A 26,895-nucleotide genomic window follows, 5' to 3' on the forward strand; every position below is an offset into this window, starting at 1 on the left:
GTGTTGCCTGGGTGTTAGATGATGTACAGTGAGAGCTTTTCACAGATGATGCTGGGTAATAAACCTCATTATTCTGAGCTGGTCAGATTCAGAAATGTATTCACTTATTCTTTGATTAGATAGTTAACCATTCAAACCATAATTTGGCCAGTTGACTTGATTTCATCAAAATTCTTGTACAGCTGCCTGAGCAGTCTTGGCCATGGATGTAGTGGATCTCAACTCTAGCTGTTTCCAAAGCTGTTTCCTAACCCTGGCATCAGATCATCAGATGCTAATGCCTGTCTCTAACCCTTCGCTGACACGTATGCAGTTTACAGTGATAACAGTATCAAATTATTACTCAAAATGTAAAGTTTTTTCACAATTTCATTCATTTTTTAAATGTACTCTACGTCAGACGTCAGAGATAAAAGAGACCTCACGTGCTGAGTACTGTTCATGTGTGAAGGTTTTATCCTGCACATCTTTGTTGTGCATCACATGCTTTGTGTTTTCTGCCTCTGCAAACCAATTTTCCATGGGAACATGACATGGCGTCATATTGTAACAGCTACAACAATATTAGATGTCCTGCTGCCTGTGTTTCCACCAGCTGTATTTGGGTATTTTGGCAAGGTGCCATTCTGAGAGCTTAATCTAGGATAAAGAGGGTAGAGTTTGATATGAAACATTCCTCTGCTCAGGAAAAGGAATGTAGGGATAGCTTTTGGAAGGCTACTGTGATGAATGGGAGTGAAATGGAAAAACATAAATCAGATGAAAGGCAAAAAGGATGAAGTGTGTTAGAGAGAGACAGAGACTGAGGGAGATTTCGTCCTTGGGCAAGATACTGAACTCTAAGTTGCCGCCCATGTGTCATTGGTTTGTGAATGTTCGTGTGTGTGAATGGGTCACCTGTCACCTGTAGCATGAAGTGCTTTGAGTGGTCCATAGGAATAGAAAAGAGGCATGAGACATTAGCTTGACAGAAGACATCTCACTCTGATGGATCTGTTGTAACTAAGGAAACGTTCAGCTGAGTCGTGCTTTTACAGTGTTGTTACACAAACGGACCCTAACCCTAACCTTAACTGAGAGCACACCCACTGACAATGACCAAGTTTACCTTAAGCCTGTCATCAGAATGAACATTAATTAGATACAGCTGATCAGCTGATATGACATTTGTCATTTTAGGCTCAGCGCTGGCTAAAATGAGAAGCTGCTAATTGAATGTTTGCTTCTCTAATGATTATTGCTGTTTAAACATAGTAATTCACACTCATTTTCACTTACCCAAGAAGACTGAAGCAGTAACTGCTGCCAAAGGAGCTTCTACAAAGTACTGATTAAGAGTCATTTCATTTATTTGCTTTTTGATACAGTTAAAGTGTAATGTATCCTGTCTGCTGATACCATTGTATCTGTGATCTGCTAAAATTGACAAATCACAAGTCTGATTCAGTGAGCTTGTTTGTGTGGTTGTGAAAATATGACTGTGTTGTTGAAAAATGTTGTCTTGTTTCACACAGTCAGGAGCAGAATAGTTGCAGTGCTACCCTTTGGTGTTAATAGCATTTTTTGGCTGTAAATTTGTTTACTACTCTGTGCAGTTTGGAAGTGGAAACACTTTTTCTAGCATCCAGAGAAATAACAAGCCTGTCCATTGTCTGCATAGACAGTGTTGGGTGACCAGCAGTTGGACACTCTCCTGTTTGAATCACCAGGACAAAAGACAAACCGGTTCTTTCATAAAAAGACGAGGGTGCACCCCAGTGGACATAGAACTTGGAGGAGAGAAGACGACTGAGACACAGTAACAGCAGTTACTGAGTTCTTTTACATGCACTGCAGAACCAACACACTGAGACACACACACACACACACACACACACACACACACACACACACACGACCGTCAGCCAGTCCCTGCTAGCTTGAGGCCTGCTGTTTACCTGAGCCTGGTGGGTGGCTTCCTTCCAAGCCAAGCCTAGTGTAACTCAATCTGAGGAGCACATGAATGCAGAGCAGAGCCGAGCCACTCCCAAATAAAGCACAAACTTCCAAACGCCAGAGATAATACCTGAGGTGGAATGTGGTTTGTGTGGGAAACGTGCTTGATGTGTAATTAAACTGTATAAACTGAGTATAATTACAGATGAGAAGAGATTGCCTGGTGTTTGAATTTGGAATGTTTACCTGGCTGCTGACATCCTGCTCTGTCTCTTGTGGTCAGAATATCAGGATGTATTCTTATGTCATCTCACTCTCTGTGGTAAAATACAGAGCATGGCATGTTCCAGCTGTTACGTTTTCAATTATCACAGTGTCAGTTACAAAAATAGATTTCCTTCCTCTCCCAAATAGTGAAAAATGATCATCTCCCAGATAGTCAGTTGATATTTTCAACAGTTCAAAATCCACAGATAGTCAGTTTACAGTGATGTAAGAGATAAAAACAGCACAACCATAATTGTATGGCATTTAACCAGTTATCTGAATGTTCACTGTTTCAATTGCAGACATAACTGTAGTCCTTATTTTCTAACACTTTAGTCAAGTTTTAGGGCCAGTCTGAAGACTCTTTTAGGATTTCTGCCTCCACCCCCGCACAGTGGAGTTTAATAGGATTTTGTTTGTGGTGCTCGTACTGGAAATTGAAAAATGACATTAAATTTAACAGCAAAAGAAATGCTTGTGAGTTTTTGTAATTTGAGGTGAACAGATCCTTTTAACGTCCCCATAGTTAAGTAAGTGTTTTGCTTCAGTGCCCAACCACAGTTCCTTTTATTGGCAGGACTCAGAACTCATCCTCTCATCCCCAGCTGACATGAACAGCTGTGCAGATTGTGTTCTATTCTGGTAAACCATGGATTAAGGCATCATTTGTTTTCAGTTGACTCATTACTGAGATGTGTTGTACTCTTCAGTCGTGCCTCCATCTATTACTAACACTGCAGCAGTATCTGACCCACTGGACTGTGACCTGGTGTCAGATTTATCTGCTGTTGTGGGGAAGTTTGTGTGCTTATGTTGTTGGTGTGTTTTGTGTCCACAGTATGGCAGAGGCCCGCTGCACTTGGCTGCCTACAAAGGCCACATTGAGGTTGTGCGTATCCTGCTCAAAGCTGGCTGTGACCTGGACATCCAAGATGATGTGAGTAGATTCGTCTGTCTGCCCGCTGCGTCGGCCATGTTTCCACTCTTCATCCACCTCCAACTGGCACTGCAGTGCTGAGTGATGGTTACCAGCAACTGCTTCTCTTTTTGCTTTCTGTTAAGTTGTAATAATGATTTTTTAGACTTTGATTTCTTTGTTTTAACACAAACACAACAGTAGTCTAATGACCTCTAGTGGCCTTGAATGGGACTCTATGGACTTTCCGCTCGTGGGCTTGCCCCCAGAATGCAAGTCCCCCTTCCTCACAGATAATGATAACCCCGGTCTCTGGCACTGCCAAATTCACTCTCTGTGGTCAGTGAGCTCCGCAACAGGCTGCAGTTCATCCTCCAGGACTGGAGGGAGCAGGAGGTGCAGACTGAGGCAGGAGGAGGAGGAGGAGGAGGAACAGGAGGGGAGAAGACAGTGGAGGAGGGCTGGGAAAGAGCCTGGAGGATCAGGGAGAGTGAAGGAGGTTAGCCAAACCTGCTCCTACTGAGCCAGTGGAAGTCTGTTCCCCCCACCCTTCCTTCCCTCATCAACACTGCTGCTGCTGCTGAGCCTGGCTCGGCTCTTATCTAGCTTGGAATGACCCTCTCCTCCTCCTGTCCCCTCTGCCTCTCCTCTTTCGCTCATGGAAATCATTTCTCATGTCAAACCTGTCTTACTGTCATTCACCACTAATCTGCTCTGTGTGCAGGGATTCCATTCATGGCTCAGTATAAATGTGAACTGAACTTTTTTCCTGGGGTTTTCACAGGGTTATACAGACCACACTGGACTCTTAACAGCAAATAGAGCTATTTGAGATGAACTGCTGTGGTTTGTATAACTACATTGGAATCATATAACACCATTACTGCTGAGTCAGTAATAACTCTGCTTAGATTTGGGATATGTGCTATGATTATTAAAGCTTACAACCTGTCAGTATATAAAGGGATAGTTTGTTTTGGGAGAATTTGGTACCAACTATAAAATTAACTTCATTTAGTCCAGTGACTGATCATAGGATGAACTAGCTGCTCTGACTTTGTAGCTAGCTGACAGTGTTCTGTGATCATATTGTCTGGCTCTACTGTTTCCACCATGATGCTCCAGGGTGAATACATTATTTAGTTGTTAACTGTAAAACTTGAGACTTTCGAATTGTGTTCAGTTGCATTGCCTTTGAGCAGGCCCACTGTTGGTCCCCTGAACATTCAGCAATTAAGCTAAAGTTGGCTAATTGTACTGGTCACATGCACAGACATAAAAGTAGAAGTTTGATTCACACTATGAATAAAACCCAAATAATCAATGGTTTCAAATTTTGGAAGATACATGTATTCCCTTTATAGTCGGGATGTGGTTATCTCAGCTTAGACGACTGGAGGCAGACAGAAGCAGCCTGTCTCAAGTTCTGCACACAAACAAAAATGTGAAAACAGTGTGATTTTAGGGGGAGTTACATGCTCTGTTTATCCATCTGAGCAGTGTGTCTGGTTAGAGCACAGGCTGCCAGTCTTTTGTTTTGAATTCTTCCAGTTTGGAAGAAATGTTTCACATACTTTTTCTTTTCACTGTGGTTGCAATAATTCCTCCTAAAACCATTAAAACATTAAAAACATGATCTGTGTTAATTATTGATCTTGTTGAGAGGTGTTGGACACCTTCCTTCTGCTTTCAGTCTTTATGCTAAGCTAGGTGAACCACATCCTAACTCCAACTGTGTACTCTACACACAGACATGAGATTGATATTAGTATTCTCATCTCACCCTGAGAAAAGGGAAGTAAGTGTATTTGCCAAAAGTTGAACTATTTGTTAATTAGAGATGGAGACTTAGTGAATATGTAAATTAGGGCATGCAGACCAGCTATCCATCTGTGGAAAAGTTGAAGGGTGTGTTTCTTTTGAGCAGTGTTTGGTTCCACTATAACACGGTCCCTCTAGCTGGGTCACTCTAATTAGCTAGGCTAATTTCATTAAGTGCTTTCAGTGTTATACAGAAGACATCTATCCATGTGTTTGTTCCACTCAGAGGAGGCAGAAATAAAAACCAAAATCCCCAATAACCAAGCTATTTCTTTATGAGAGCATTTTCTAACTACAAACTAAACTACAACTAAAATACAGTTTTGAAATCTTTTTTTTTTTTTTGTTTAATGAATGATTTTATGAATGTTTATGGCAACAAGAGCACTGTAAAGTAACAATATAATATATATATAACTATGTTGGAGATTTTTAGGTGATGGAATAGTTTTTCTCTGTGGCTTGTTTTCTTGTCGAGTTGCCAGCTGCCAGATGTTGTCATGTATTGTCAGTCAGTGTTGTATATTTGTGTTTCTGTTGGCAGGGGGAGCAGACAGCGTTACACCGGGCTGCTGTGGTGGGAAACAGCGACGTTATCAGCGCTCTCATCCAGGAAGGGTGTGCACTGGACAGACAGGACAAGGTGCAGTTCAAAAGACAGAAACACACACACACACACACACAGAGAAGCTAATGGTACAGTCAATTAGAACAGGGGGGATTTCAAAGCCATCATAAGCCATCTGATGATCATAGAGAAACCAGTCTGTCTGTAATCTGCATAACCTCATTGCCCCATTAAAAGAGTTGTGTACTTTGAGGCACAGTGGAAAGAGAGATGGCTTTTTCACATTCTTCACTAGACCTAGAGGGATTACATTCATAAACACTGAGGTTTTAGCCTCTATTCTTGTTGGGTTTTAGTATATTAATAGTACATGTAATTAGGAACCACACAGTAACACTGGGTAGTTCCTCTCTTTGCTCTGGATTCCTCCAGATGTTGGAAACTTTCCTCTGAGATTCTGCTCCATGTTGTCATGACTGCATCACATCATTTCTCATGCTGCCAACCTCCTGTTCTACCACATCCCAAAGGTGTTCTCCTGGATACAGATCAGAGGTCACTGAAGTTCACTGAACTCACTGTCATGTTCATGAAACCAGTTTGAGGTTTTTGCTTTGTGACATGGTTTGATCCCCGGCTCCTCCAGTCCGCATGCCGAAGTATCTTGGGCAAGATACTGAACCCCAAATTGCATCGGTGTATGAATTTGTGTGTGAATGGGTGAATGTGACATAGTGTGAAGCACATTGAGTGGTCAATCCGACTAGAAAAGTGTTATATAAGTACAGTCCATTTACCATTTAGCATTATCCTGCTGGAAGTCACCATTAGAAGATAGTAAACTGTGGTCAGGAAGGGATGAACATGGTCAGCAACAACACTTGAATCAATCATTTCAGGATTCAGTGCTTGAATCCGTCAATGTCTCTCCAGAGGGGAACAGTGAAGCCTTTACAAATGGTCCAAAATACAGCACACGCTTGGTCTTTGATGATCCTCATCTACTTGAACTCAATCACACAGGCTTATGCTCCTTCTCAGCCACTGTGTTCCTCCAAAGGCAGCCATCTCTGCACACAAAGCATTCTCACTCCAAACTGTTCTTGTTTGTCGAACAAACTCCCAAATACTACCAGAGCAGGAACATCCCTCTCTTTCTTCAAGAATCTCTTGAGGACTCTTCTGAGAGCATCTCCTCTCCCAACACCTCTAACACCCTAACATTCCAAACGAACACTTAGTATGTACATTTGGTGCACATCTTTAACAGATTTACTACGTAATGCTTACTTTAAGGTCTCCTACTGCACTGAAGCTTTAGTGTTCTCCCTCACTGATATGTCACTTTGGATAAAAGCATCTACTAAATGTATATGTAGCTGTCTACGCATGGTGGTCATTGTCTCATCTTCTCATTTCCCTTCACTATACTCGTGGCTGTAACATACAGTTTTGTCCAGAAGACCTACCTTTTGTTACTGACCAGGTCCACAATGGTATCAAGACACTTTTGTTATTGTGATACTGTGAAATTGACGATATCGTTACAGTTGTTAATGTGACTTTTGTCTTCTGTCCTGTCAGGATGGCAACACTGCTCTCCATGAAGTGTCCTGGCATGGCTTCAGCCAGTCTGTCAAACTGCTGGTGAAAGCTGGAGCCAACGTTCATGCAAAAAACAAGGTTATTACTCGTTGCAGTTCCTCAATCTGGACCACAGCATTGATTAAATGTGTTTGCTTGAAGCTTTATTCCCATAATCCTTCCTTCAGATGTCATTCAGTACTTCCTATGTAAGAGAAATTAATCACAAAATAAAGCAGTTGTAGTGGGAATATTGCATATTGCATTTGAAAACTTGAAAATTAAGTATTCTGAAATAAAGCAACTGTACCACACAGCCAAAACTATCCAGATCAAGCCATTTAAAGCAATGATGATATAACGGATGTAAAGACATTCTTCCTCTTACAAATGAAAATTTGAATTAATTCACAAAAAGTCATTCTTTCTTTTTGAGGTCCACTCAGGGTCGAAGAGTTCCTCCAAAGAGGAGAGAGAACTTTAATAGTTATTGAATCTGATTTCCAATAGCAGAATTCATTTGATCTCCATCATCATCACACCATCCACTTCTGAGCAAATTCCATCCAGTGATGGAGACCTTGAGATGCAGCTGAAAGCTCTGGAAAAATATATTGGTGTTTTGACTGGAAAAGATTAAATGAACTCAGTGACTTGCATCTTAAACAAGTGAGACTTAGATTATACCTGACCTGTCAGGATATACTTATTTTCAGTTTAAAAGTTAATTAACACTGAAAAGGTATATCATGTCACAGACAGCTAGAGATAAAAACTGTCAGCTCTATTCAAGGTTTCTCTTCAGGATGAACTCTTTTTATGTGTCCATACTGTAAATTCATCTGTAGACACACATGAAAACAGCAGCATTAGCATGGTTACATGAAGACTGCTGTCAAAACATCAATACACAGTAAATCTGAATGAGATGATAAAAGCACTAATAAATGCTGACACTCTGACTCTTTCCTCGTTCTTATACAGGCCGGGAACACAGCTCTCCACCTCGCCTGTCAGAATGGTCATACTCAGAGTTCTAAGGTTCTACTCCTGGGAGGTTCCAGGCCTGACAGCAAGAACCATGTAAGTCCTGTCTCCTGTTGGTCTTAAATGTAGCACATTTAAACATCACTTTATCATTTTCAGAAAACTAGTGCTTTTCAGTGTGATCACCTTAATCAAAAGAGATCAAGGTTAAAACAAGTGGTAGCTTATGTTCTAGTGGTTTACTTGCTAGGTTGACGTGGTTGAAGAGCCGCTCCACTGAAATGCCTCTGTTGTGGGTGACAGAAGTTCTAAGGGCAGCTAGAGCTGCAGCTCTGTCCTCAACACAATGCTTTCTTGGTTTGCATCCGGTCTCACTGGGAGCTCCTTCAGTGTGTTGCAAGGACACATGTCCTTATCCCAGTCTCTCCCCACAGGCTGACCCCAAAGATCAGTACTGGGGCCCTTCTCTTAGGAATATACACCACTACCTAGGGTCCACTTATCTGTTTGCATGGCTTCTCATATCATATCTGCAGATGACTTCCCCCTGCACACACTGTTTGTGTTTGTTGTTCTCTTGTTCAATCTGCAGTGAATTACAATCTAGTAAACCAGACTGTAGTCAGCAATGCTACTGAAACTGAGTAACATATGTAATATTATAACATAGTAATATAATACCAGTCTGTCCCTAACATTTAATCATTTCACAGATAATTAGAGGCTCCACATCATTACTTTGTGGCAGATATACAGCTGACACTACCAGTACCAGTCCAATAGCCAAAATGTGTTCTTCTGTGTGATGTTGATTTAAAAGCATTGTTGCTGTTGCCTTGTTGAGGTGTGAATGTTACGCCCATGTTAAACTCATGAAAAATTCAAAGGTACCAAGTGAAGTTGTGCTTACATTCAGTTTGGCTAAAAGACGTCACTGTATGTATCCTTGAGGTCTGACAAACATGCTGAGCATATTTTCCTCCTCACTAATGGTATTAAATGTGGAGTTGATATTGATCATTTAAACATGTACACTAGTTTGCCCATCATGGGGAGGGAGGAGAATTTCTAATATTTCTCCCTTTCATGGGAGACCCTTGATAAGATTCAGTGTATTAATCAAATATTAACAATGAAGTGACATGGTTCTGATTCTAAAAAGCCATGACTAGTTTTGGTTTGGTATTCCTCGCTTCCCCCATTTTTCATACAAATGTTGATTTTTATACCAGTGTGATACAAGTTCATTTTGGAAAAAATATCTTCACATACTTTTAAAGTATGCCGAATCCAGCCTGTAAAAATTTCATGTCCCCCACAGTTCCTCGTTCTGCTATGACACATCTTTTGAATATAACTGAATGCTTCAAATCGAAATGACATTATTGAAAACTGGCTAATCTCTAAATATTTTACTCTAGGTTGGCGATACATGTCTGCATGTGGCTGCCCGCTACAACCATGTAGCTGTGATCCGCATCCTACTGGGAGCCTTTTGCTCTGTTTCAGAGAAGAACCTGGTGAGATAGTGATGGGATAGAAGTACAGTCCTGTGCAATACTTACAGTCTTTTGCTAATATTATCATGTATCATTATATATTGTTTGTAAAGGTGTATTTTTGACTTCATTTGCCAGTGTGATCTGAGGAAGGTAAAGTCGACTTTTACTTGTAAATACACAGTATGTGAGAAATCACATTTTGAAAGTATGTTTGTTTTATCTGACTTGTTCTCATGAGTTGTGAATCATCCAGTTTGATTGTGTCATTTATTTGGTTTGGCATTATGTTTGACTCTCTGCACACGTGACTCTGGTTAATGTATGAGATGGAAGTGTTCGTACAAGCCTTGCATATCTTGGAGTTATAAATAGATAAAGGATTCATTCTCACACCACCATCTCTTGTGTGTGTGTGTGTGTGTGTGTGTACATGTATGTGTCTGCAGGCTGGGGACACACCGCTACATGTGGCAGCTGCTTTGAATCATAAGAAAACAGTACGTCTGCTGCTGGAGGCAGGAGGAGACAGCCGCATCTGCAACAATGTGAGCGCCCGCGGCCTCTTTCTACCTCATTAAAGCTCAGAGGAAATGTTTGTGCACTCACTTTGCCTTTCTTCATTTTCAAGTCAGCGCACATTTCTGTTGTATTACTGGTCTCCTCTTGAGGGATTCTTAGAGCAGCTTGCTGTTCCAGCTTCCTGTTGTCTATCTGAGGCTGCACCAGTATGAGGTGAAATTAGAATCACATTTCATACCATTAAAAATGGGGCATGAAAGACTGAAAGTACATTTTGAAAGCATCAAAAAGCTGTTTTAAAACTGAAAACTTACAAATTTGTGTTCAAAGTTTTGAAACTTGCTCCCCTCAGAGTTCAGATTCCACACCAGGCAACTTTCCATCCACCTGTTTTTATGCTCATTTTCAATTTCTGCATAAGAAAAACAAGAGTGGAAACACTGGAATTCAAAAGAAAACAAAATGTACTTGGCCGAAGTGGATCGATATTGTAATTTGGAATGATAAAATTGTATTGATAGAAGTGATATCCCAGAAGTGCAATAGAAACAAACTTAGGAAATGAATCATACTGTACGTAAAGCATGCAACTTAAAGACCCACTGAAGAGACAGAAACCAGCAGCAGACCAGAACAGATGAGTGAAGAGTGATGAGAAGACTGTAACATTCTTCAAATGAATACATGAAACAGAGGGTTCCATCAACCCTCTTCCTCTGCAGTGGGAAAATTAGCACCACCAGCTCTTCACCTTGATGAACCAGCTGAATGGAAACAAGTGTTAATTCACCTTTTTTTTCATTTTGATGCAAACTCAATTACTGCTTTGCGCTCGGCTGCGAACCACCCCAATGTGTGCTATAGGTCCTGGTGCAAAGAAGCCTACAGAGCCACATCGTCTGCACTCTGCGGTTCCAAAGCAGACACTCTCCTCACCTTTGCTGTGTCTTCAGATCCTGTCCATGAACATCACAAACAGGATCAGAGACAAGGGGCAACCTTGGCAGAGTCCACTGAAAATGTGTTTTCTTTGTGCTGAGGATGTCGACACAGCCCTCACTTTGGTTATTCAAGGACTGGATAGCTCTCCTTAGCAGCCGTGGAAAGGCATACTCTCACAGTACCCCTTACAGGGTGCCTCGGGGGACACACTCATAAGCCTTCTCCAACACATGAATTTTGGATGGTCAAACTCCCATGTGAAATGTTTTACTCCCATGTTTTTATGCCCATGGAACTAAAACTGGTTTGGAGATCCCAAAATTAAAGTTTAGTGTTTCAAAGTTTACCTCCAGCCTCTCAGATCCTGTTTTTAGTGTGATGGAATGTGATCCCAGTTTCACCTCATACACCAGACTGCATTACACAGTGCTGTTTGAAAATGTGAAATCATTTGAAAAGGCAGAAATCCTCTAATTTGATGTTAGTAATCTGCAATATACTCATGTGTTAACTTGGCCGCTCTGATGAAGAAGATTATACTTTGTCGCTCTCTGTCAGGCAGACGGTCACATCATGACTTAAGACTGGTCACACGGGTTTACTTACACAAGTCTTGCCTGTTGTAGTTTGACCATAAATGAACAAAAATGTGTCAAATAAAAACTGAGTCTCAGAAAATAGAATAGATACAGGCCTGTTGCTAATTAAGAGTGGGTAAAACCACCAGTACCTGTACTGTAATGACTCATGTACATTCCCACAGCCCTGTTTCCATCAGTACAACACAGCCATGTCACACTCACACTCACTACTCTCTGTTTTCATTCACTAATTGGATCCAATAGCTTCCACTTTGCTCTAAGCATGAGGGAGGTGTTGAGTTTGCTTTACCTGGAGTTAGGAATAAAGGCCTGTCTTTAATTGTTCCAAATCTCTGCCAGTGTTTTAGAGTTCACTGTAATTCCTCTGAGTTGTGTTCTGTCTCTTTTGACTGTGTCTGTGCAGGCAGGTGAAACCGCTTTGGACCAGGCCAGAGAACATAACAACCCAGAGGTGGCTCTTCTCCTAACCAAAGCTCCCCAGGTGAAACCACTAACTCCCAGTCTGACCAGCACAGGCAGCTGTGAACAGAACTCAAACAGATTCACTCATACAGACATTTTAGTGATGTTTAGTGATGCAACGCGCCTGTATGGAATCTACAGTCATGTGAAAGAGAGAGTACACCCTCTTTGAATTCTGTGGTTTTATGCATCAGGTCCTGACCAGGTCTTAAAATTATTTCAATCTAACCTGAGGTGTAAAACAACACACAACACATAACTGTGTCATTGTTAATTTAACAAAAATGAGGCCATGTGTGGCAAATGAAGTACACCCCATGATTCAGTAGCTTGTAGAACCACCTTTAGCAGCAATAACCTGAAGTAATGGTTTTCTGTATGACTTTATCAGTCTCTCACGTCATTGTGGATGAATCTTAGAACACTCTTCTCTACAGTCTTGCTTCAGTTCATTGAGGTTTGCGAGCAATTGTTTATGCACAGCTCTCTTAAGGTCCCACCACAGCATTTCAGTCGGGTTCAGGTCTGGGCTGGGCCACTGCACCTTTATTCTTTTCTTTTTCTGTTGTAGATTTCCTGGTGTGCTGGGATCATTGTCCTGTTGCATGACCCATGGTTTGTTAAGATGCAACTTTTCAAACCTAAGTCGTGTTGCCATGTTCTTTTTAGGGAGAAGAAGCTCCGTCCTGGCAACCCTTCCAAACAAACCTTTTTCTTATTGTATCATGAATTTTAACATTTAACATGCTAACTGAGGCCTGTAGAGTCTGAGTTGTAGCTTGTGGAGTTTTTTCCAATTTCTCTTGAGTTCTCTGCTTCTGCGTTTTGGCCTAGTTTTTGTAAATTAATAATAATCACAGTGTAATATATCATGTGTTGTTGTTCATCTGAGGTTATATTTACCTCATTTTAAGACCTGCTAAGCACCAGATGCTTTTTCATTATGTCCTGACACATAAAACCATAGAATTTAAAGGTGTTGTTTCTTTTTCACATGACTGTAGTTGTTCTTGATGTTATCAGTTACACCTGTGTCCTACTATGAAAAGGACCACACACACAATCATTTTAACGGTGTGGGGACATCAAATCCAGACAGAAACAGTTCCAACAAATCATTTCAAAATGCAGGTCCCTTCTCTTAAAACCAGTAAAACCTGGACAGTGAAGCAGAGTTATTTATTTAATGAATCTTTATCCTCAGTATTAATACTCTCCTCTTATTTACTAATCATGCATTATGATTGCAGTTGTGATTCCAGCCATTTTCTGCCCCGTGTGTGTGTGTGTGTGTGTGTGTGTGTGTGTGTGTGTGTGTGTGTGTGTGTGTTCAGGTGCAGAGCTTTGTGCGAGGCAGGAGTGTGAGGAAGAGGAGGGACAAGCTGAAGGCAGAGGGCCGAGCTCAATCGGTGCCCAGAGATGAGATGCTGCCCTGTAAGGTAAAAACTGGACTGTGGTGTTAAAGTGGCTGTAAATGATTGTATTCTGAATTTAAACAGCACAAATGAGTGTTATGGTTGGAAACAACATCTGTCTGACATACTGTTGTTGCCACTGAGTGAAATTTGTAGGATTTTAATGGCTGCACCATCACATGGACATATTTCAGGTGTATGTCTTGTACATCATTTTCCCCCAGAATTTAGCATAACCTTCTCTGGGATTTAAAATAGAGGGACACAGTTTGGCTGTATAGCATGAATTAAAGAAGGTTAAACACAGAGTTAGCATTCCTGGAGTGTTAGTGATTTTAGCTAATTCTTTATTTGAATGATGGAAACATTTAGACAACAATCAAACATCTACTATATTCTTCTTTTAGTCAGCAGCACAAAGCACATGTTTAAAACCTTCTTCAGATTTTCATTTTTCAGATTTTTCAGTGCTTAAATGTTTCAAACCTTTCCCTCTTCCTGTTTCCTGCAGGACAGTGCCTCTGCTGCAGAGGACAGTCAGAGCAGCGACAGAGCCGCCTGCAAACACGCTGAAGTTGCCGAGTCAAACACCAGGAGGGGAAAGAACAGGAGGCAGAGAGAAAAGGTTTGAGAGGCTGCTCAGGAGATCTGAACAGAGGATGACAACGAGTCTTTCTCTCTGTTATTGTCAGTTGTAAGAGATGGAGTCATTTCTAATGTCAGGTGCTGTTGCTGTTGCAGCCATTTCTGTCCGACCCCCTGCGCCGCAGAGAGACCAGGCACAGTGAAGCCTTTCACAAGAGGAAAAGTAAAGTGCGAGGAGCCTCCCCTCACACATCCGTCCCCCCACACAACTTCAAAGCCTATCAGCTTTACACACTGTACCGAGGCAAGGACGGCAAGATCATGCAGGTACTGGAAACTGAGTCAGAGAACATGCTATTTTTCATCTAGATGCTTGGTTACCTGCTCTGTAAATTCATTCTTCATGTGGATGGGTTTTATCTGTCACTGAACAGCTGCACAGGTTTGCAGCTGCACAGAGAGCGCTCCCCCTCTCAGTGTGTGCCTGATCAAACACTCACACATTAACTACACACTGTTTCATCTGCCGCACTGCATGCTGTCAAATCTGTTTCTGCTGTTTCAGAGTTTGATTTATTTAATGACATTAACAGACAAGTCAGGTAGATATACAGTAATCTTGCTGGTAGTACTGCTCATTGTTGTGCAGCACCTCCCCAAAAAGTTTAATATAACCAGGGATAGTAAAGGTAGAGTTCCTTCATAATATATATGTTGTCATGTTCTGCAGTCCAACAATGAAACACTGCAAAATATAAAGTGCATTAACCTAAACACTGTTTCTAGTGCTGCCTTGTTGTGTCCGCAGTAAATGACAAACACTGTGTCTGACCGTGTCGCAGGCTCCTCTGAATGGCTGCCGCTGTGAACCTCTCATCAGTAAACTGGAGAACCAGCTGGAGGCCACTAAGGAGGAGATGAAGACTGAGATCCACACTGTCCAAGACCTAATGAACAGCAAGATGGGCCAGCTGGACCGCAAGAACAAACACCAGGTACAAACAAACACACTGCACTGCATTCTCCCTGCTTCATACTCTCCCTCAGAATGAACTGCACTTTGTCCTTCTTAAGAGACTTCACTCAAACACTGAGGTGTACCTGCTGTATATTTACAGTATAAATACAGTATAAATATACATTTTAGTATAAATATACTAGAAAACTTTGTTAAACTTGTTTTTATTACAAGTTTAAATTGTAGCGTAGTTTCCACTGCAAACACTAACCTAAGCAGCATGTGTTAGAGTTACACATACTTCAGTTGCCATCTTCAAAAGGCTTGTCACTGTAGCCCTGTGTTGCTGAACAGAGACAGCTCAGTTCTAACATTACATAGGTTAGTGGTTCTTTCCCTGTGTAGTTTACTCACTAATACATAATACTCCCACAGTACCGTCACATGATGGTTCAGATAAAAGCTTCTGTCAGAGTGCACGCAGTCGTTCATGCATGTACTGTGAGCATCACTGCTGCTTGACAAAATACAATAGTGGATGTTGGCAGGAATGCATAATCAGTGAGATCACAACAACACAAGACCTATGTAGGACCAAAGAGTGCAACATGGGAAATGAAATATTATAATAGCAGAACAAAAACTTGTTTCCTCTGAACCTGACTGACAAAGGTCTGTGTTGTACACATGCAACTAAATACACACACTCAAACATGCTCTGTGTTGAGGTGTTGATCTACCATATGAGCCTTCTAAATAACTTCAGTGCTCCCTGTCAGACTTCTCCAACTCTGCTGTCGGGGATGAGCAGCAGTCTTCTTAAAGATATTCTCTCATTTGGTGTTTTGGTCTCACAGGAGTTCCTCAGACCTGGTGACTGTGAAGACTAAAAAGGAAGTTTTTCCTTACCACTGTTGCCTAGTGCTGCTCATGGTGAATCTGTTGGGTCACTCTGTAAATACCTATTTTAAAGAGTGGACCTGTCTCTGTTGTGATTCGGCGCTATATAAATAAAATTGAATTGAATTGAATCGAATAAACCTGCCATCTTTTCCAATCAGTCTACACTCAGTAACCCAGAATGACAAAGAGAAAAAATGTAAAGTGGTATTGATAATAGCAATAATAGCAATTATAGTAGTGACCATTAGAACAATAATAGTAATAGTAACAATAAGAGGAAGTCTAAACTATGCGCTTCCTGTTTGTTGTAATTTTCCTTGAGATGTGTCTAGAGCATGACTGGAGTCCACACAATCAAGTCACATAGTTTACAAAGACACACTCCTGCGTATATATGGTCCCACAAATCACACAACATATCTGGACAGAAACCAAACCATGGAAACCAAGAAACTCTCTGTAGAGCTTTGCATAGATCAGATCAAGGCTCTAAAAGCATTTCTAAAGCTCTGAGTGTTCAGGAGCTCAGTGGCCTTAACAACTGTGTAATGCAAGAAGAAACTGAGAAACTGGGCAAGAAGGGCCTTGGTCAGGGAGGAGATCATGAAACAAGAAAGTCTGCTCTAAAATGTGTGAGACAGTATGTAAATATACAGTAAAGTTGTAGGACATGTACACATCTGTGTATATGGTTGCCTGAATCGTTAGCGATGACGATGTTTTTTCCATCAGATCTGCGCTCTTGATAAGATGACAGTAGAGAGAGTGTCAGCAGAGAGGAGTGAGTGTCTGCAGAGGATCGAGCAGAGGGCCCTGCAGGAGCGACTGGAGGCAGAGAAGAGACAGGTAACATTAACACCAGGGTCACCATCGTCTCTGTGCACACACAGCTGGGGGCAGCGAGCCTCTGGGGCTCATATGTTTCTCAGTGCTGTGAAAACTGGACCTGACATGTCGAAAATGGCAGCATTGATCTTATTGGAACCAATACACTGTTACCACAGTGTCTCCACATGAGACAAGTTTAAATACAAGTAAGTGAATAATAGGGTGTGCCAAATGACTGTATGTGAATTTCAATTTAAAAAATACCACTGTCACATGTTCTTACCTAATAACTGTCACATGTATCTTGTTCTTTCCTCTACTTAGACAGTAGCCTGTCCCTGACAGATCCAGTCAGGGACAGGCTACTGTCTAAGGTTATGTCTTTGTCTGCATCCTTATCTCTAAGACCTTGGTTACCGTGGCAATGGAGAGGATAAGTATCTCCAGATGTCCACTATCAGTCATGGTTTGGACTAAACTCTAGACCATTGTAAAGCACTGTGGAAGTCTTTATGATCTCAACTATTGGAGTGTGAATGAATTCTAGAAAATATTAAGCACAGTAGATTTACAGGTATAGGGCCAGGATAGTGTGTATGTCGGCTCATTATTATGGTTATTAAGGTTATTAAGGTATTAAGGTTATCAATAATTTGATTTTGTTGCTTTAAAGCTGCATTTACTTTGCATTGGTTTTGGTAGTTTAACAAGCTGAGTAAACAGCATTGAAATCACCACATACAACTAAATGAAATGGATGCAGCTGTTCAGGCTATTGCCAGTCAAAAAGTAACATCATCATCGTCAAGAAGTTCATACTACAGCTTCAGGTTTGACTGTGGTCAGCAGGACAAATATGCAGAACGCTGCTTTATTAGGGCCCGAGCAACGAGTTGCGTGGGCCCAACGGGGCCATGCAACGAGTTGCAAGGACCCTCTTGTTTTCGGTCTGTTTATTATTATTATTATTAGGGCCCGAGCAACGAGTTGCGTGGGCCCAACGGGGCCATGCAACGAGTTGCAAGGACCCTCTTGTTTTCGGTCTGTTTATTATTATTATTATTAGGGCCCGAGCAACGAGTTGCGTGGGCCCAACGGGGCCATGCAACGAGTTGCAAGGACCCTCTTGTTTTCGGTCTGTTTATTATTATTATTATTATTATTATTAGGGCCCGAGCAACGAGTTGCGTGGGCCCAACGGGGCCATGCAACGAGTTGCAAGGACCCTCTTGTTTTCGGTCTGTTTATTATTATTATTATTATTATTATTAGGGCCCGAGCAACGAGTTGCGTGGGCCCAACGGGGCCATGCAACGAGTTGCAAGGACCCTCTTGTTTTCGGTCTGTTTATTATTATTATTATTATTATTATTATTATTATTATTATTTTTTTTCTTCTTTTTCCGCCTCTTAGATCGGCTTTTTGAGGGCCTTAACATGTGTGAAAACTTACCAAAATTTGCAGACGCGTCAGGCACGGCGAAAAATTTAATAATTTAGGGGTCTTGAGCATGGGCGTGGTAAAATGCCCTCGGTAGCGCCACCTACATTTTTAAACGGAACAGCCCCTCAAGCCCGTTGCGCCTAAAAATCTGAAAATCTGCACACATATGTAACATCCCATGACGCACCAAAAAGTCTCTTGGAGCCATATTCTAAACCCAACAGAAAGTATTTTTATTTTGACCGGAAGGTGAAAAAATTGTGTGTTTTTGGCCATTTCCAGGGGTCGCTTGAACGCGAACTAGTCCTAGACGCATTATCCGATTGACTTCAAAACTTAATAGTATGTTCTTAAGACATAGACGATGTTAAATTGCGGCAGATTTTGAGTTTTTGTTGAAGGGCGTGGAAGTTATGGCCCCTCAAAGTTCGATTACTCGCCACGAAACAGGAAGTTGCTTTATTTTTGCTATATTTCGGCCATACTTTGTCCAAACTGCATCAAACTTTACAGGATTGTTAATGGTACCTATCTGCACACATCCATATGTCAATATTCATACAATTGTTGTAGCGCCACCTATTTATAGCAGGAAATGACATATTTTATAGTGTGATGTCCAGTTTCTAGACGGGTGACCAGATTCACTTCAAATGTTGTCAGCCCCTCCTTGACAATTTTTGGAAGACTGGCTCCGAAAATTGTGAGTTTGGGTCGAAGCGTGTGCCGGTTCTGGCCCGTCAAAGTTCGGAAACCCAACTTCCTGTTTGAAACCTCAGATTTTGGGGTAACTTCCTGTTGCGACTCTCTACTTTATCCTACAGATGGAGCCATTGTATTACTCTTTGATGGGTTTTTGGAAGGGGGTCTCTGTGTGTGTGTGTCTGTGTGTGTGTGTTTGAGGGGGGAGGGGAAGAGGAGTTGATTGAGTCTGTGAGAAGCTGCCACAGGGAGGTTACAGTCAAGAGAGCCATGAGCTGTCACAGATGATGAGTTCTGAAAAATATTATCACAGAAAATAATTAGCATAAAAGCTTTTATTTTAAATTTGTTGCAACAAATTCAGGTTTCTTACAGCATTTTCCTTATTGAAAACTAAATTCTACCTGAAATGTATCAATAAAAATCTTCTTTTGCAGTTAATGTCACCAGTTTATAGTTTAGTTTTAATAGCATTCCCTGTCACTGATGTGCCTTTAATTATCGGTTCTATCAGGGATCATTTATGTGTTTATCTTACGGGGGTGAGCCACCTCACAGGTTGGTTATATTACCTGTTGACCTCAGCTCAGTGAGCTAAGACAATGTTTAATGCAGTGTTTTTTCTGATATGAAAATGGATATTATTCAGCACATCTAACCTCAGCAGGCCCCTCTTCAGAAACTCATATCTGCAGATGTCAAAGCTGGCTCAAAAAATTAAACTGGCTTCAAATTAATTTTAAGGAATTGTAGGTTATTTTGAATTCATGTAATCTTTCTCCATCACCCTTTCTGTTTCTTTCCATCTCTCTACTCATCTTCTCCCATATGTCTCCCCTTGACCAAAGCTGAGCGTGGATTGATGCTGTCTTTACAGTTTGGTTTTGATCAGTTAGGAAATTTCACACCGGGGTCAGCTGATTTTTTCGTGTTACTCAGTGTACGGCGACAGGAAAAGTGCACTAGGTCCACGGGCGTCGAGGTGAACCAGCTGAATATAAGCCACTCAAGTTGACGACAAGTGCATTGAAAAGTAAAAGCTGCTGGCCTTTACCTTTTCTTTGTCAAAGCGCCTGTTCGGCAAGTAGTTAGTAAAGTAATATTTTCAGCCTTGTCCACAGTCTCATAACATGTTTAACAGGAAGCACAGCACGCTGGTTAAGCTCATGGCAAACTGTTACTAACAGCTAAAATGAAAGCTTGTCTGTATGTAGTCTAACTGGTTAGTTTGTCACTAATCTCCAAATTTTGCAAATTGCTATAAACTTCACTCTCTTAAACCAGTAACAGTCTGAGCTGGACTGATAGGGGTCTGTATGGATAAAGATAAAATCCTAATGATACCCATCCCTACAGCTGGTTAGTGGCTTCGCCCTGACTTTAGGCAGATGAGATATTCACTGTTCAAATAACTTCATTATAAGCCTTGTTTAAGCATAAATGATTTATATATGCACCCAATAACAGAACTTAAAAAAATGCTTTTGCTCAAAGCTCAAAGCTTTTAAACTCAAGTTAAAACTGAGTTTTATCTCCTTTTGGGAGGGGGTATCTGTGTGTGTGTGTGTGTGTGTGTGTGTGTGTGTGTGTGTTTGTGTTTGTGTTTGAGGGGGGAGGGGAAGAGGAGTTGATTGAGTCTGTGAGAAGCTGCCACAGGGAGGTTACAGTCAAGAGAGCCAAGAGCTGTCACAGATGATGAGCTCTGAAAAATATTATCACAGAAAATAATTAGCGTAAAAGCTTTTATTTAAAATTTTTACATCTCGTAAGTGTGAACTGTTACGCCAGCGTGTGCCCTGCGACCTGCGTTGACCCCGCGGTTGCCGGGGTCCCGCGGTCGCCGCTCCCCGACGGGCGCCGGGTGCGAGGGCCCGTTCAACGCTGCTCGCAGCTTTAATTTGATTTGTTTTGGTCACCCAGAGACAACACAGTGTTCTGAGAACACGATCATCCATCCATCCAGCAGACTTAAAGCAACATTACTATTCACTGTGAGACAGACCTGTTGACTCTGGGTCCAGTGCTCCCTCTCTCTGAGCTCTGCTTTGGTCTCTACCAACTCCTGAGAAACACATCTGTCAGGCAGGCAGTGTATCAGAGCTGCTTCTCTGGTAACAGCTGCTGACTGATGCAGAGCCCAGACTGGACCTGAACACTGAGCTCCATGTGTGAAACTTGAAATTTTGATCAGTGCAGCCTCTGATTTTTTATGTGCAACAAATAAGACATGTACTGTACTTTAATGTTCCTGGCAGTGAATGTAACATCCAGTGCTGTCGTGTCCTCTGTGCTCTTTAAGCAGGCGTCTCTGGTCAGTGAACTGAAGAGCTGGTGTCTGTCCAAACTGCAGAACATGGAGGTCCGCTTCACAGGAGAGCCCAGCGGCACCAAGCTGCAGCGCTCCTCCTCTGCGGCCGAGGGCCTGAATGAAGCCGACGACGGAGCCGGCGTCGCCGCGCTGCCCGCCGCACACGAGCTCCACAACAGTCCTACGCTCCTGGACTTCAGCTGCGGGGAACCTGGTGTGGCAGAGGGGGGGTCAGCCAACCACTACTTTGTGGTCCATGTGGAGAGCTCTCCAGGTACAGCCCCAACCAACATTCTCATTCTCCACACACACACAGTCCTAAATGTTTACTGGTCCTCAATCCTCAGTTAAATACAAGTTACATCTAGATACATTTTCTTCAGCTGAAGACTTGACTTATTCTTTATTATGAATTGATAATAATGAACTTTATTTATATAGCACTGTTTAGACACAGAGTTACAGACTGCTTTACAGTAACAACTATGACATTTAGAATAATATCAAAGAAACAAGAACTTAAGTAACTAACCTTACTCCCTGTGAGACCACAACAGTTTTTACTCTGCAGTGGATGAAGGCTTATGGATTCTTTGATCGGACTCTGGTAGGAATAACTGCTGCTAGAGAACACCACCATCACTCAGGTGTTAGGAGTTATTCTGCGTGCTAATTGGCAGGATGCCATGACTAATGCTGTTCAGTGAATGTGCTCACTGAATCTCTTTTTAACATCCAACAGATGGTGAGAAGGCACATAACACTGACGTCACCTCTCCTGCGGCGGCTAGGAGGCCGCTGCCATCGGTCCAGGTGGTTCGGCCCAAGGAGCGTCCAGTGATCAGTGCTGACAGCCAGAGGAAGAACCAGGACCCGCAGGATGTCGACATGGGGGAGGTCAGCGCAAGTGGTGGCGGGGGCCACAGGGCCGGCAGCCTGTCTCCAGCCACAGAGCGCCGCAGCAGGACTGAAGCTGGCCTCAGAGGCAGGGAGCGAGGCTGGGACAGAGGGAAGCACCATAAAAAGCGTCCCCAGGCCAGGACTAATGCCAGAGGGGACACAGGGGTCAGGATTCTGGAGGTATTTGGAGACCAGCCCGCTGAGCCCTCCTTTGCACAGGAGAGGGAAAACATGCACGCCATTGAGGTGACTCAGTACTTCTTTGAGGCGGTGTCGACGCAGATGGAGCGCTGGTATGAGAGGAAGGTGCAGGAGGCGCGCTGGCAGGCCGATCTGAGGGCCCAGGCCGACAGAGCCGCCCTGATCGAAAGGATCGCTTATCTGGAGGACGAGCTGCGCATGCTCAGGACTAACAAACATGACGACTGCTGACACAGAAACATACCACAGCCAGGACCTGACACAAATCTGGACTGTCACATGGTCTCTTCCTGGACCACCACAGCTGTACCGAGTACATCACTGAGTCAGCCAGTGCTGTGGGGCCTGGATCCACTGCGTGGTGTCATAACGGAATATGGCTCATGTCTCAGTTCACTGATGGACTTAAAAAGTTCCACATCCAGATCCTGTCCCATCAGTCTCCGTGGGAGCAGTGAGCTGATGTGGTGAGATGTGTACATACGTGTAGAAATAGAGGCAGCTCTTGTTCACTGTGTCGTTAACAAACCAGTAAATGTTAAAGCTAGATGTTAAAAGACTGATCTAATGTGCCATTTATGAGATAGATCCATCACATCAGACACCATCAACCAGCACACACACACACACACACACACACACACACACACACACACACACACACACACACACACACACACACAGATTTGAAGAAAAGAAAGTGCACGGTGGATGCTCATTGGATCACAGTGAAGCTGAAGGAATGACAGTAGAATAAGCTCGTTGTTGGTGTCTGGATGCTGGAATCAGCTGTTTGACTGTAAAGGAAACAACCTACTGCTTATTTATGAAAATGTAGCTGAACTGACCGGATTACAAAAAACACAGTGAAGGTTTGTTGAAATATCAATATTTGTTTTGCAGCATGTTGTGGTTTGTATGGAGGCTGGAGTCTGACGAACACAGTTTGTTTGTTTTAGTCTGATTAGGATGGGCATTCTGACTGGTAATGCAGCTATGCAGCCCCATACACATACACACACAAATGTCCTCTGTTGTATTAACATGAATCAAATTTAAGATGACTTTTGAATTAAGAAGAAGTGCAAACAGTGGTCCACCCACGATGACTAGGTCAGACTGGCTTAGCCTGGGTCAGACTAGTTCAGTATCCGGCCTCTGGGGGGGGGACAAATGGAGCGTTTAAGATGTACCTCTGCATTTCTTTATTTAAAAAATTCAAAATCCTCTCGACATTAATGTGACTGCAAAAAGGGACGACTTGAACTGATAATAATGAAACACTGTGAGAGTGTGTTTTGTTCAGTTGCTACAGCACACTCCGCTGACGTGACAAACCTGTGAGCTTCTTTCACTTCAAGCTAAAAAGTTGCTAATGTAAAAATTCCAGCTGGTGCTGTGACGTGTGTCGAAACCTTTCAATCTGACTACCTATAATCTGGTCTCCCAGAATGCCCCCTGCCAGGCAGGACAGTCCTGACATTAGAGGTGAATTCAGTCACAGTGTGGGTGCATGAAGAAAGCTCAGAGTTGTGTTGCAGTATTACTGTCTGCTGTACATGTGATGTAGTGACTGTCTGCTCTAATATGTGGGTTAGTTTGACATGAACTCTGTGGATATGAATAATGCACTCTGTATGATGATGCCAGAAAACATATTTTGTATTAAAAAAAGATTGTTCTTAATGTGCCTGTAGTTTCGTCTTTTTAATACCTATAATATCATCAGTGTTCAGTCAGCCGCTCAGGTTCATCACAGGTGATGGAAACAAACTGTCTCTACCGTGCCGCAGGATCATGGTACCTGCAGATCGATAGCATCCATCCATCCCCTGACGACAACAGTGAGGGCTTTCCTCAGCACTCTTCTCAATGAAGACCGTCATGTGGTCTTTATTGAAAACCAGTCCAGCTGAGTCCGCAGTGGGGATTCCCAGCAGCTCGGAGCGATTAACTTCTGGCCAACGCCAGAGACTTCTGCAGCTCCTCCAGATGGTTGTTAGCTTGTGTGATCATCATACGAATGGCGTCCTGAAAGAATAATGAGAGGAACATCATCAGCAGCGATTTATACAGCGTTATTCATCCACATGAATATGGATATGATTTGGAAAGACACACACCTGTATACAGTCTCACAGCTGACAATACTTATCATATTCTAATAAACACATTTAATATTGTGCAGTCTTCCTCAGATCTGTGCCTCTACACGATCCTGTCTCTGAGCTCTCACAGTTCCTCCCTCCTCATTGCTTGGGTTTGACTCTGATGTCTGATGTGAGTTCTTTACTGTCATGGCAGGACAATGGGACAGTAAATGACCTGGCTATGTGATAGAAAGAAAAACACAGTCTTCCCATCTCTGTACCTGGTTTGTGGCGTCCTTATTCCTCTTGAACTCGGCTCTCGCCAGTCTGCGAGGTACTTCCTGTCTGCCTCGTCTGGTACCTGTCGTATGGTCCTCAGCATGTTTCTGTAAATCCCCAACACCCTCTGCCTCTGTAAGAACTGAGAACAACTCAGCAGTTTAGACACATCCTTCTATGATGGGAGGAACACTGTGTTTCTGACAGTGAGGGGTTTAAATGATAAGACCAGGATTCCTGGGAGTGGTTTCATATCAAGCACAGTCTGTCTCAGGTAGAAAACAGCTGGTGAGACTGACATTAAGCCTGGAAACAAACTCTCCCCAACAGTCTGGAGGGAGGTGTCTGAAATTAAGCCTGAGTTACTGCAGTTAGCAAGATAAATACAAACCCACCAGCCTTTACCTGGAGGTCTACACACATACACATCACATATCCATTAATAGACATATACTTCCATTATTTATCTTCATAAAAGCAAATTAAAGATTTGTCGTGTTTTGACGTTTTTTTTTTTAATATCCACACTCAGACCTGCTTATTCATGTAATTCTCCAATCAGACAATCAATAGCAGCAGTGTGATGTATAAAATCCTGCAGATCAAAAACAGCCTTTACTCAGAATGGAGCCAAAAACAAAAAACATTCAGTTAAGTGAGAGAGGTCAGAGGTCATGGTCAGACTGGGTGGAGCTACAGTAACTCAGATAACTACTCTTTACAACTGTGGTGAACAGAACAGAAGAACAACACCTCCATCTTGGAGGCAGATGGACTACAACAATGTCGGACCACATCAGGTTCCACTACCGTCAGACAGGTACAGACATCTGAGGCTGCAGTGGACACAGGCTCACCACAACGGAACAGTTATTAATGTTCAAATTAACGTTATCTTAATGGTCTCGCATTATCAAGTCAACCCTGAACCGAGAACCTGATCAGTTCTCCCGCTGCCAGCAGCCTGACTCAGAGAGCTGGCTGCTTCACATGAAACACAGCTCTGCCCTGGATCTTAAAAACAGCTGAAAAACAACCTCTCACGCTGTGGCGGCCAGCATGATACAGATACAGCTCCTACAGTCTGTCCACCAGTTCAGCTTTTACATAGGAACAAATGTCCTCTTCTACTGCTGCAAGAACTTACCTGTTTCAAAGACAGAGCCGCGGTGGTATCCTTGAAATCGCCATATTTGATGCAGCAGGCGGATGTTGTGATGCCGCTAATACACGCTGATTGGTTTATCTCCCCTGGTGGAGAGGAGGAGGATAGCAGCCTGCGGAAATCGCTGGTAAAACTTGAAGACCCCTTTCACGGCAGCCATTTTAGCAGTTTTCAGCACGGATGGTAGATAATAATAATATAATAATAATAAATAATAATAATACAACTTTTACAAGGTCCAGGATCTTGAAGGCTGACTGTCATGATGAATGTTCTCTCTCTATCTACACAACACACACATACTGTCTAAATGCAACATATTCAAAACATAGGATAGTTCAGGGATTGTCAAATGTGTCTGTAGTACAAGTTTCTGCGAGCACAGGCACAGACAGAGCAGCCTTGTAAACGGTTTATTGTCAGGATCATTCATGTCATGGTTTAACAGATGGATGCAATGAAGAAACAATCTCTTAAATATGACCAATATCTGTGTGTGTGTGTGTTTTTTTTTAAATATGTCCACGTTACAAAACACAGGTGATAAAAGACATTTCATCAACACCTACTCCTCACAGACACAGTGAAGCAGCAGAAGTCACACAGTATGGATGGAAGATCAGCACAGTAGATATGTTGTCTTTTAACCACAAAAACTGGTAATACTGGGGCATTTATTCAAAACTGGGACCTGCAGTCCCTGTGCTTCAAAGTACATGAGATCTGAACTTCTAAAAATCTTGACAAAGCCTCTGATCTGATCCATCACCCCAACAGCTGATTCCGGCGTGAAGTGAAATGCAATACTGTTTTCCTCTCCAAGGCACATTTTTGAGTTCCTCCGAATGTCAGTCATGACCACACCAACATGCTATATTAGGTCATGACGTTCTTTTACACAAAACACAGCTCTGTACATCTGTTGATGTGTTCACATTGAAGGTGAATGATTTGATGATCTTCGTAGCACTGACTAGAACATCCACACAAACAAACAAACAAACAGAGTTAG

At 42.4% G+C, this 26,895-nt stretch overlaps 2 protein-coding genes across 3 annotated transcripts; one reads left to right on the top strand and one right to left on the bottom strand.

Annotated features, from left to right (window-relative positions):
* The first annotated feature begins 3,153 nt into the window (after positions 1-3,153).
* On the top strand, positions 3,154-22,881 carry LOC108900087 (ankyrin repeat domain-containing protein 6). 2 transcript variants are annotated; one of them, XM_018700928.2, is made up of 14 exons: positions 3,154-3,617; positions 5,484-5,582; positions 7,092-7,190; positions 8,076-8,174; positions 9,500-9,598; positions 10,027-10,125; positions 12,047-12,124; positions 13,440-13,544; positions 14,032-14,145; positions 14,262-14,432; positions 14,948-15,100; positions 16,699-16,812; positions 21,240-21,522; positions 21,991-22,881. In XM_018700928.2, exons 1-14 carry the CDS (start codon positions 3,327-3,329, stop codon positions 22,578-22,580), a joined length of 2,394 nt encoding a protein of 797 aa, XP_018556444.1. In that variant the 5' UTR covers positions 3,154-3,326; the 3' UTR covers positions 22,581-22,881. The 2 variants fall into 2 exon arrangements, with proteins under 2 accessions (XP_018556444.1, XP_018556445.1); XM_018700929.2 differs by having other exon boundaries at positions 21,243-21,522.
* Positions 22,882-24,039: 1,158 nt separating this feature from the next.
* On the bottom strand, positions 24,040-25,909 carry LOC108900086 (LYR motif-containing protein 2-like). Its single transcript, XM_018700927.2, is given in 5 exon segments — positions 24,040-24,380; positions 24,721-24,761; positions 24,764-24,860; positions 25,866-25,885; positions 25,888-25,909. Coding segments are annotated over 5 exon segments (261 nt in total). The 3' UTR covers positions 24,040-24,299.
* Positions 25,910-26,895: the final 986 nt, after the last annotated feature.

Source organism: Lates calcarifer, unplaced genomic scaffold, assembly GCF_001640805.2.
Source record: "Lates calcarifer isolate ASB-BC8 unplaced genomic scaffold, TLL_Latcal_v3 _unitig_450_quiver_2000, whole genome shotgun sequence".
NCBI classification, from domain to species: domain Eukaryota; kingdom Metazoa; phylum Chordata; class Actinopteri; family Centropomidae; genus Lates; species Lates calcarifer.